This window comes from Scomber japonicus, chromosome 4 (genome assembly GCF_027409825.1).
Source record: "Scomber japonicus isolate fScoJap1 chromosome 4, fScoJap1.pri, whole genome shotgun sequence".
NCBI classification, from domain to species: domain Eukaryota; kingdom Metazoa; phylum Chordata; class Actinopteri; order Scombriformes; family Scombridae; genus Scomber; species Scomber japonicus.
Window position 1 is genome coordinate 14,369,787 of NC_070581.1, and position 13,065 is coordinate 14,382,851.

Here is a 13,065-nt window from a genome sequence, read left to right on the forward strand (position 1 = left end):
TCTGGTCATTAGAGAGAAAAATGACCACACAATGTAAAGCAAGACATCATTTTGAACACTATAAAATAATTATCTAGGGAGAAAAAAACTTTAAAAAACTGTAGTAAACACAATCCGAGGATACTTTGCCGTATGTCCATTAAATGCTACTTTAATCTTCTTTTCCTCTACAAACAAGAATGTTGTACGTTTTACACCACTACTTTTAAAAGCTATAGTTATTTTGCTGCTGATTAAGATTTTACATGCAAAGTACTGTATATCATCATAAAACGTGATGCATTGTAAAAGATGGAATAACTCAATAGCACAAAGTAGTATAAAATCCACACCGACCAGCTGCCACATTAAAATCCTGCTTATAAATAAATGCATCATAATCCAGTTATAATATTCAGAAAGGGTGTAACAGTTCTTCTTTTACTTAAGTACATTTTTTTCATTATATCTTTCACCACTGGACTTATACCATATCGTATACTATAGGACAGTATATATAGCTAGGAGTAACAAGGGTAGAATTTTAGTTTTTACTACATTAAAGTAGATCATTGTAAAAGTGTAAAAAAAAAAAAAATACAGAATCACTGCCTAACTAACCAACCACAACAAACTTTTAGAACTTTTCAATTTCTAAAAGGGAATCTATAAGCAGAATGTGTAATACTTGTGACTTTAAAAGCCTTTGCCAGTACACCAAGTCTCTAAAAATAATTCTCTCACCGAGCGGAATTAATAAGCCCAGAACAGTACACAGCCATTCTGTGAAGAAAGGGGTGTGGTGGTGGTGGTGGTGGGGTTGCGGGGAGGTGGTGGTGGTGGTGGTGGGGGGGGCTCATGTAATATGTATGCCTGTTTGAGCACCCTTCTTCCTCATCTTCCCCCTCTTCTCTTTATTTCTCCCATTTTTTTCTTTTCTTTTCTTTTTTTTTTCTTTTTTTACATCTCTCTCTCCTCCTTCCTCTGTTCAATTAAGCTGTAGGAGAGACCTAACAAACCCCAACCTGAGACAATGTGCCACTGAATTTTTATGTTGCCCAACTTGTCACTGCTGGTTCAAAGCCAGAGGAGAGGATGAGACAGACAGACAGACAGACACACTTGTGTGCACGCAAACACATGTACGCGCACTTTAAAACAGGGCAAGAGTAGAAAAACAAAGAGGTTGAGAGGCAAAAAGAGATAGAAAGAAAGAGAAAGACAAAGAAAAAAATGAAAGAGTGAAAAGAGGCAGTGGTAAATAGATTTTCAGAGTTGCACGGGAGGAGGAGAGAGAAAGAGAGAGACTATAGTAACAATTCTGGTGTTGCACCACGCCCCAAGCAAACAATGAACATGGGCAAACAATGAACATGGCACACACACAGACACACACACACACACACACACACACACACACAAAGCCCATAAAAAGCGCAGCCTGTGGCCATGGCGACACATGCTCTGTTGTCGTTAGATAAGGGAAACAGGGCCTCTTCCTGGGTGTGAGAGTTTGATCCAACACACAACACACACACACACACACACACAAATGCAATACACATGCACATGCTTGCACACACAACTGCAGTAGCACTGGGGTCACATCCACCAACGCCCAGCATCCTATGTATCCTCACCTTTATCAGCTGCATGGTTCATTTTCATATGCAAAACTCTGGCTATGTTTATCTGGACACAATGTGCTCCGGTCAGCAGACCATACAGTATATACAACCTGAATGGATGTCAACAAGACACACGGAGTAGCTCCCTTTAACTCGTAGTGGGATTTTGATGGAATTTACTGGCCTTGTGCCGCTCTAGAAAATATTTGTTGCATGTTACACTCCCTCAAAGGATTGTTTCAAAAGTGTTAAAAGACAAACTTTGTTACCTCTCTGATCGCTGATGCCCTTAAAGAAATACTTTGTTTTATTGCCAGTTATCGTGCGATCCATCAGCTCGGATCTAACGAGCATCAGCTCTGTTTGCTATGATTAGGTCTAAAGCATTCCACAGTGAAACAATACACAAACACACAGCGAACCTTCCCATCAGAAACGGCTAGAAAAAACCTTTTACACAAAAGACATAATACAGGTTCCAACCGCTTCCGACTCCACCTATACCTTGTGATGTGTAAAAATAAAAAAAGGCAGGCTGCAGCTCTCATTCATCCACTTTCTGTTGCAGTGGAGCAACCACAAAACAGAACGAACAGTCAACAGCAGAGATGGTAGGGGAGATTGAGGAGAATTGCAGTGTGTTTGTGTGTGTACGCGCGTGTGTGTACGCGCGTGTGTGTGTGTGTGTGTGTGTGTGTGTGTGTGTGTGTGTGTGTGTGTGTATGCGCGTGTGTGTGTGTGGAGGGAGGCCAGGTGGGTTGGTGCTAAATAAGGTTTTGTTTCCACTATGAACCCTGGTTCACTGTGAGTTAATGAGTTCACAAAAGGATAAAAATCTAGACGCTGATGGTGACACATGATAACTCAAACCGTTTTAGGAGAAATCACAGGTCCATAACTTTAAGAATGTTTTGTTTTCTGTCTTGTTTATTTTTTCATTTATCTATCATTTTAAACTCAAAATTATTTTCATAAAACAATTATTTAATTTCTGTGAATGATATGATTCATGATCATGTACAGTTGATGCTTACAATAAATAACCTCATATTTGTGTTTTCAAATGGCAGTGACAAGAAACAGTTTGAAAATTAGAAATATTATTACACACAAATCAGACAATATTGTGTCAGATAACAGCACACAGCTGGCTCATGTTTACCAACCGACAGAGTCTGTGATTGTTTCATACCAAAATATACCAGACGGAAAATATCCATAGTAACACTGTGTCACTGTTTTTGCGTAGGCAAAGTAATTCACTTTTAACTTCTATCCATCTATTATAGATTGAGATTGAGTTGAATCTTACTGAGACAAATGTCTTAGTTATTGCAGCCCCATTTGACTTAATTTAAGTTCGATAGTCAGATGTAATTTTATGTATTAACACATGGGTCCAGCTTGAGGTCAAAGTTTCTTCTCCCATTGGCCTCTTTGGATGAAACATGGCTGTACTGTCTCTCAAAGAGGTAAAGGTATGTCAACACACGGCTTGATTGTGTATCTTCATCATAATGAGTCTGTGCAGTAACTAGAGAAGAGTGCAAAAGAGGTCACAACCATGTAGCGCGCCACGTGCAAATACATGTGCAAAGGTATAACAGAAAAAAAAAATATGTCAGACCAAAGTGCCACCCACACAGCCTCCCTCATCCTGCCACGGTGGCCTTCAACGGCCTGCCTGCTAACCAGTGCTGGGAAACACCTTCTAAGCATCCAGAAACAGTAGTATCACATGCAATTAGCAGCTATAGCCCCGGCAGATGTAGTAATGCTATACTTAACAACATGGGCGCTACTAGGAGGAAAGTAGTTATCCCACCAATCTACCCGACACTTACACTGTCTGGGGTGAGAACGTGAGTGTGTATTTGTACTTGATGTGAACAATGTGTGTGTGTGTGTGTACAGTACCTGCATGTGAGTGCATCTATGTCAGTGAGGTTTCTCTGGCAGCAAGAGAGGATGCAGAGCACAAGCCACTTTTAACTGACTGGGGTAAACAGCGATGAGAGAAGATAAAGGGCAGAGTGAATGTCACATTACCCCAGCCCTTTGCCTCTGCTCACCGCAGCATCAGATAACTGCAGCAGGAAAAAAAGTCTGGTTTCCTCTAGCATATAATTGGTTATCTTATTGCAATCTACTGCTCTCTTGCCTCTGCACAGAATAAAGTATGAAAACGCAAAGGGAGAAGACAAACAAGAAGAAAAAGGCTGAAGTTTTACTGTTCTGGCAGTGACAAAAATAAATTATCACGCGCATAAGAAACAATCTATTTCCATGAGTGTCATCTTTCCATCATGCAACAACAGAACAGAACAGAACATAACATACATGCAGTTACATAAATAGGGAGAGATATCTTGTAATTGTTTGCATGACTGTTAACTGATAGTGATGTTTTCACTTTCAAACAGCAAGTAATTATAGCACCAGTAATTCGTGCACAGGTACACAAAAACACTTTACAGTTTACTCAACGGGGAAGTATGCTCTATTATTACCAACAATACCAGACAGATTAATATATAATGCACAGGAAACAATATTGCCACATCTATTTCAGATCTCAGGCAGTCTGAATCCATGTGTCATATGTTGGGCATTAAAATAAATCATACATTTTTAATCATCGATTGAAACTGTTAAAGGTTAATTCTAAAGATGTCAAAGGTGCTTTCAAATTCAGACTTAATTTGCTTTTTATGGATGCCCACACAGTGTGACCTGACTGTAACAGTTACAGAGGCGTATTTCGCACCTTTGTGTTTTTTCACACATTGCTGCTGCAATTAAGAACATAACTCCCAACATCATCTGTAAATTCCGGTAAGTGCTCCTTTTTTGAAAGCAAAAACATGCAATATCTATCTATCTATCTATATATATATGCATGGATATATATATTGCACTGTGTGGTGCAACTTTTTTTTTTTCCCGTATGTGTGTATACAACATGTACCATCTGTGCATGTTCTTGTACAGAAATGTATGAGTTTGGCTAAATGTCTAGCTATGATCAGCAATTTCATTATAACTCCAGATATTCCCTGATTCTATAATATCCTTTGGCTCAGGTCAGTACCTTGAGGTACGTCCAAATCAACTGAGACTAGCACAAACAGAAGAAGTTTCAGAAATTGGGGGCTTAGCTACTGTATCTCACCACAGCAGTGGGCAGTCTTTTCCTAGATGGATTGATGCCTGGGTGGGGGGCAGTGTGGAGCCTAACCCCTCGTTCACCCACACTGTACCGGGCCTGTGGTTAGAGAGACAGACAGCGGGGAGAGAAAGAGAAGAGACAGAGAAGACAAAAGTGGGGAAGGAAACGAGATGGCGGGGCTTTAGTTTGTGAGGTACAAGCAGGGCATTTGTAAAGGAACATGTCAAGGGTCCCCTCCACCTCCCTCATAAACCTTTCCCTCCTCTGTTGCTCTGCTCTTCCCCTCATTCCAAACACGCGCGTGCAGGGGGAGGAGTAATGACATGGGACTTACACAGTGACTCTACGCAGCGGCATGCTAGGGGAAGAATGGAGGTTAATGAGCTGACATCCCCTCCACCCTGAACACGCCTCCTCCCCATGCCCAGCTCCCTACTCTTTTACACACACTGACAAGCATATACACAAACCCCCTACAAGACAGTGGGGCTGAGTGCTGGCACTGAGCCAAGGATCTAGAGACTAAAGGAGTATCATGGAGCAATGAGTGGATTTACACACAGTACATACAGCTCACAACAATCCTTCAGTTGTGAACAACTGTGAGAGTAATCTAATACATCCTACATTTTAAATATGTCCTGTAAACATCAGCTCATGTCCTCAAGAGCATAAAACATGGTAATATTCAGTGAAACAAAACTACAGGTCTGTCTTAGCCGTTTTTATCACCTACTGTAAATTTAAAAAGGTTCATTCTCTGAACAGCAGCAATGTTAGGACATCTCATAGACTGAGACTGACTGAAATTCGCTCAATAACTTTGAGGTATCTTGTCATCAACTGTGTTTTCCTTTTTTTTTCTACTGGCGGCACTATGACAAGTCTGTGAATCACCAAAGTATTAAGTAAGGATCCTCTGGGAACCATGAATGTCTGTGCAAATGTCATTCCATCTAATATTTCAGTTTTGACCAAAATGCTGGACCAACAGATGGATTGATCTACTCACATTGTCACCCCTAGAGTCACACTGCTAGCATGGCTAAAAACACTGTCCAACCGCAAGTAACAGCATCTTACCAAACACCACACAATTATACAAAACTGACTTGCTAAGGACAAACACCTCTTGCATCTAGACCACAAACCACAAGCTAAACACATCATGCAGTTATAGCAAATACAGTGTTGTGAATAACCGATCAAACCGTCAGATGCTCCTACATTTCTTGTCCATCACGTGGTGTTGCGTGGGAGTATACAATGTTAAAAAAAAACCTCAGTGGCATTTAGGTTGCATCACCGGAAAACCAACATGTAAAGGTGACAATTTTTTAACAGATAACATCTTAGCTGAGGTATACACAGCCATAAATAAAAGTCACAGAGAGGTAAAAACCTGTTGGGTTCAAGGACAAGTTTTATAAAACTCTTCAGCAAATACAAACTTAGCTGAATGAAAGTTCATGTAGCCAAAATACATTTGCAAACCCCTGTCTGGGGTTACACAGGTCATCTGGTGTGTAATCTGTGTATAACATAAGCCCTTGCTATACAGTGCCATACTGGTTTGCTGTTTGCCTGGTTGACAGCTCCATTACATCCTCCCGCACCCCTTCTTGAGAGAGCAAGTGTCTCAATCCAAAACACTGGCATGGGAATATTTTCTACGAAAGACTGGACATCTATTACAAGCTTTTAAAACTACAGTTATAGAAACAGTTACATGCCAATGGAATATTTTCTGCTGTTTTAGATGATGAGTCTTAATTAACTCAAATAAAATGAGTATAAAATGTAAAACGCATGAGGGTAAAATAATATCCTTCATGAAATAAAAGAACATTACACAAAGCAGAAATAGAATTGATAATGGGGCAATGAAAAGCTTTTCCAAAGCTTGAAAACAATGGAAGACGGATGGTTAGTCATTAATGCCTATTGTGAATCTTTCGAGTGAGTAATTTGTGGGAAGGCTTGTGCATTTTTAATATTCTTAAACTGAAGAACCCTAAGAACACAAACTGCATGAAATAATAACAGGCATTTCACCTTAGCACTATTCGAGCCTCTCAATTATTTACCACTAATGAATTGCCTTGGGCAGTATTCTTCCTAAGTACAATATCAACCATCCCAGAGAGGCTAAATCAGCTCGCTCAAATACTTAAATACATTTACTCAATTATGCTCACTGTCCCTAATATGAAGGAGACAAGGATGCACAAGCTTTCTACTCGTTCTCTGCTCCATATGCACAGATTCAGCCTTGATATTTCAAGAAAACTACTAACATGCACAACAACTCTCATAATGATTAATTGATAAAACATTTTTATTGAAAAAGCAATAACAAGGCTCTTGGCTTTTCCTCTGTTTTTACATCTGTGTGGGAGGATACAATAAAATGATGTTTGCTGTTTTGTGGTGTCTAGTCTCAGTAACATAACTACTGCAGGTCAGTTGCCAGGCATCCACCAGACTGCACACCTTGCAGCTGAACATGCCACCTAGAATATCTTGTTCTTGCCACATCACTGATGAGCCTTCAGGGGCCCCAGGGAGCCTGACACCAGCAACACCAGCTCCCAATACAGGAAACCAACAAGTAGGAAAAGGATGGACATGAGCAGAAGAGTTTGGTATGACCAAGTCAAGCAACACACATCAGTGTGGCATAATTGTGCAAGTAATAAAATAATTATCTTGTAGTTCTTTACTCCAAACACAAACTGAGTGAGTATGATGCCAAAGATATTTCAAAACAAATAGCCGGTTCACACCTAGCATTAGAATGCATCGCCACATGCATCTCGAGTGACCACTTGTGATCGGATCTCACTTCCTCACTCTATATGCAAATAATCATGTACATCACTTCCGTTTGCAAATATCAGATGTGTTGTTGTCCAGCAGGAGGACCACATCCATGTACCCTCCATCCAAAGCTGTGTTTAACTTTTTTGATAACACCATATACAATGTCTTGTGTGCCTGCTCAAGAAAATCAATTGCCCCTCCTATTGATTTGTTCTAGCCTCAAGTCTGGTCAACTATAACAAATATAGAGTTTAGGGATGTCAACAGTTAACCATTAATCAGTTAACTGCAGAGAATTTGCAGCAATTTTTTTGACTATAGGTTAATTTGCATGCTAGAGTTGGGTACTGAACTCATTACGATGTAATTAACGTTTTATCAACCTGTGCCAAATTTTGGTACTTTGCTGGACTGAGAGTGAGCGCAGCCCAAAACAAGATACATTTACCGATTGAAGTGGTGCCTCCGGTTTATAAGACCAGGTTACCATTGAAGGAGCTAGTTCAGTACCCAAGTACGTTATGCCATTTAAAGCAACTGAAGATAAACACATTGAAAACACTTTGAGGTGAAATACGATGAGCTAAAAGTCAAACTGCATCTTGGGTGTGTTCGCACCTGTACTTAGAGCTGTCCACTTGGATAACCTAAGACACATGTTAATGCATGGTGTAAGTCTCTGCTAAGTGCAGGAAACTGCAGAATAACCTTTAGTGTATAAACGCATAACGTGAATATAAATAGATTCTGCCATCTGTTACCTTCATCTATAAGGGACAAATTCATACTGGGAGAAAAAGTATCTGTGTCTTTTGTGTGCTTTAGTGCACTAATTGTGTTTTCAGCACTGCTGTTTATGTTCTTATTTATTCCTTCTGAAAGCACAGAAAAACACAACCAGCTACTCTCTTGTTCTCAAAAAAACAGACAAAAAAACAACAACAATGTAAATGTATCACATGCCAAGCATGTAGTATTTTGCTTGTTTATGACATGGAAATTTCATTTAATTTCATTACATTTCATATATCATTGAGATATCATATTTCACATGTAAAAGACATATTTCAGTTCTTTGGCAAGAACTGGTACTTCATTGTATAGATAATGCACAAATCTGTGCCTCTATTTTGAATTGTACATGCATACAGTATGCCTGTGTGTTTCAGCATATGTACAAGAGTTTAAAAATGTGAATATTTTAGATTTGCAGTCCACTGAAAGTGACAAACTGAGCACTGAAGTCTATTCATATCATCAACATTGTTACCATTATTCAATCAGAAAGATTTCAAAACCATGTTCTTTCCAGTGCATAACAGAGCAGTTCAAGTCTGACTAGCTTAAGACAGTGCCATGCTATCCGGATGTAATCATCAGTCTTTGGATGTAACTACACCAGAGTGGTGAAATTAAAGTGTAAAGGATCCCATTCCTAGACAGCTGGTAGTTGTAAATTCCTATCGGGGAATAAAAAACAGAGAGGGAGGGAGAGAGTTTGAAAGAAAACATATACTATTTTCATTTCAACTGCTTTAGGGATTAAGGCTCGGGGCTCTAGAAAAAACTGCATTAAAATAATCCACCATTTGCATGTTTTATCTCACAAAGGAGGCTCACATAGACACATACACACCAACCCCCACTCTCCCTCCCTCCTTCCTTCTTCTCCTCCTTCCCCTCCCCCATTCTGGGGGAGCACACACACACACACACACACACACACACACACACACACACACACACACACACACACACACACGCTCATATGCACGCCACACATATACACACTGTCATCATTAAACACACACACACACACACACATCGAGATCAACCTGCTGCCATCTGCTCAACGCGCTCTGTACAATCCTCGCAGAATACATTATTCACTACAATACATCACATTACATTCCCTCAATGTCATAGCCTTGTGCTGGAGAGGAGTGAGAGAGAATGGAGGAGAGCAGAGAGCAAAACAGCTATTGTACTCTGAAGAGAGAAAGATAGATGAGAGAGATAGATAGATAGAGAGAGAGGGAGGGGCTGTTACATGGTACAGTGGTAGAGAAAATTAAAGACAGTTTGCTTTGGCTTTTAGGTGAAACAAGGTTGTCAGCAAAACTTGTACCAGTTACAGCTACCAGGGTAGATTAAAAATCCTGACAGGGAGGTCAGTGTATGAAAGTGAAGGGTAACAGTGGCTGAGAAAGTGAGAGGAAGAGAGAAAGTGGTAGAGAGACACCTGGCACTACTTGCAGGAGAATAGACAACTATAGTCCCTATCACACATGCACTGCAACCCTGAATTTATCTAGACATTACCCAGAAGGAGCTTTAGGCTATGTGAGAACGCAAATGTCCATTCGTACATTTGTCAATTTGACCTTATTATACTAAATACAATTATTGAATGGTTCAAAATGCTGTATACGGTTTTGTGTTTATCATCCAGTTCCCCTAAGCTTTATAGAGCTCTTTTAGCTCATTGTTTTGGTTTTCCAGTCTGTAACTTCACTGTTTTAGTTCACCACTCTAGTCAATGGCATTCCTGACCACAGCTGTTTTCACCAAAAAATACTAACTGCCCACCACCAAATAAAAGTCAGTCAGTTAGCGACTAGACTGCGAACACAGTGGAGCATTTAGCAGCTAAAGAGCCAGATCTTTCCCTCGGGAACTGGCGGAAAGCAACACAGAGCTAAAAGGAGAGTGACAGAAGACAGAAACACAACTTCAAATAAATGCTAATGTTACTCCTTGTCTGCTGGATGTTTGCTAACAAGTTCACTAATGCTGTGTTTACAGCATCTTGTTTTGCCCCCAAGTGGCCAAAAAATGTGGTTACTCGAACAAGAATATAGTTTTGCATTTTTGGGGACTATTTTCAGCTGTGGATTAGTACACATTTGGTGCTGCGGTGAGTAATTACAGCACCAGGATGTTGTGGCTGCGTTTTTCATATGTTTTTGATCATCAGCGAAGGTCTATAGCATCGAGAAAGAAATAATATCAAGTTCTGGCTACAGAGGTAAATAGGATCAATTCATTGTTGGTTTTACTCTTTTCATGGGATTTGTTCACAAAAAAAAAGTGCGAGGTTGTGTACAGTATAAGCTTTGGCAACATGATTTTGATCATCAACAGAATTGAATTAATGTGAGAGTGATGCATTGAAAAACAAATAGACTGCTGCTTGATATGTTTACATGTTTAACTCCGTTTGTTGTGTGCATGGCGTGAACGTGTGTGTCACCATTGTGCTGTGGCAGAGCAGAGGGAGTGAACAGCTGGCAGGCCCACACTTGACTACGTATTGACCTGCTTTGCATTCACCTGTTATTCAGCCGAACCTAATGTTTCCATTTGGCTCTGCTGCAGCTGAGCTGCAATTAACCCCGCTGCGAGTGCAAGGGAAGCAAGTCTTAAGCAATTTGTCAAAGTAATTTGTTGAACTAAATGTCATTCTATCTAATCCTGTAAAAATGAATAGTTTTGCCTTAACTTTAACACTTTGAATGAAGATCAAGAATATTTTGCCCAGAGAAAGACTTCTAAACCATGTCAAATTTACACTACCTGTAAATACAGGTCTATATTTACAGCGTTGACTCACTATTTTTTCCACTCGGAAAGACAGGGTGCAGGTGATCTCCTGACAGCTGATAGTCATTTGCCTGTCTAAACACATTTAAATAGGAGACAGTCGTTGCCTCTCTTATATCGGCTCCACTCCTCCTCAGCGCCACCTCTCGTTTTTTCCCACCCTCAACTCCCCCCCCTTTTCCCAGATGCTCTCTCGGCTCTTGTCTGTGTTTGGGCTGCGACTGTGAGGGGTCACCGCCTGCCTTGTTCTCACACATGGAGCACTGAGTGTGTCTGTGTGTTTTTATGTGTGTGTATGAAAGAGCGAGCTAGAGACAGCACACCCTCAACTACGGATGATTATATGAATGAGTGTGTATGTGCACGTGCAAGGTTGTCAAAAATAAGTGTGTGAGTGTGTGGATTTATCCAAATGTCTGTGCAGTTGAGCCTGAGTGCCTTTCCCACCGTGTGTATTTCAAAGTGTTTGAGTGTGTACCTTTGTCTGTGTGTGTATGTGTGTGTGTGCCTTGCTAGCTCAGTGCCAGGTCTCTCTAATGAGTCTGTCAGGCGCTGTTAGCGACGGCGTGCTCCCCTGGCTCAGCGCACTCCTACAGACACACTGTGATTAGCCGGGCCAACGGCACGCCACCGGGCCAGATTAAACACTCACCACGCCGCCAGGGAACACACACACACACACACACACACACACATGCACACACACTCACTCACTCACACACACACACACAGAGTCATGTTTCCAACACTTCAGAGGACATTACATTGACTTACATTAATTTTCTGGTGACTTATCGTAACCTTAACCATAGCCTCTACTTGCCTAACCCTAAAATGAACCTAACCATAACATAACTCTGAACTAACCTTAAAGGTAGAATATGTAGAATGAGCAGAACAACGCCATCTAATGTCCCGAGATCGTAGTCGCAACAACCAAAAAGTAATTCCAGCAGTTGGGTTGCCAGGTCCGGTGCCGGATTTTATTTTAGCTCTAACTCTGTAAATATACCACTTTATCCACATGTCTAACCTTTTTAGACGAGAAAGTAGCCCTTTAGATCCACAATGTAGCGCTAATTTGTCCAAATAACATCTGCTTAAAGTTTTGTTCCTGCGAATTCGGAGCCACTCAAGTTAGCAGTAGCGAGTAACGCACTTCCGGTCATTTTCACAAAATAAAACACCCGTTGCCTTTTATTATTAAGAAAACCATAACGATAGAGTTGGTGCTTTTATTTTGAAAACAGGAAGCGAACATACCCTCGCTGTAACTGACTTGAAACCACCGAGGTACATTACATTGTGGGAGTAGCAGCAATGTCTCTGCATGTACTGCCTAATCCTAAACACTGATTGGCTTGTGTGTGGTGTCGTCAGAAGCAGAAGAGGCTCACATCTAGTCACGTGTACTCTGAGATGGACGCGCAGGTCAGGAAATGACGTAAACGGACCGTATATGGTTTGTTATTTGTGTTATTACATTACGTGTTGGACTAAATACATGTTGACATATTGAGGAAAGTATTCCGGTTTTATGAAAACGGATTTCATATTTCAGCAGAATGGATACTTGGCGAGCTGTGCAGAAAGTCCTGAGTCATAAGATGATCGTTGTGGATAAAGGGAAGACTTTGAAGGTATGTAGGCATTATAGCTTTTCTTACTTAGCTCAGGGGCTAGCCGAGCTAATCGCTAATACTATTACGGCTGTGAGCAACCATATAAGTCGTGAGTGGTCTTGAATGAATCAGGTCAATCTAAGCTTTCCAACTATGTATGGCATGAATATATATGTTTAAGGGTCGGTGTTTAAAACATTCAGAAGAACGTGTGGCTACTTCCTAACATCTGTCCCGTCCC

At 40.7% G+C, this 13,065-nt stretch overlaps 1 protein-coding gene across 2 annotated transcripts in view; it reads right to left on the minus strand.

Moving 5' to 3' along the window:
* LOC128357182 (thymocyte selection-associated high mobility group box protein TOX-like) overlaps positions 1 to 13,065 on the minus strand; it is a 76,575-nt gene that overhangs the window by 42,679 nt on the left and 20,831 nt on the right. The window contains exon 2 of one of the 2 annotated variants that reach the window (XM_053317439.1): positions 4,780 to 4,872. The exons of the other annotated variant lie outside the window; for it this stretch is intronic. Within the exon in view, the coding sequence (XP_053173414.1) occupies positions 4,780 to 4,872 (93 nt within the window). The remainder of the gene's footprint in view (positions 1 to 4,779; positions 4,873 to 13,065) is intronic. 2 annotated transcript variants of the gene reach the window in all.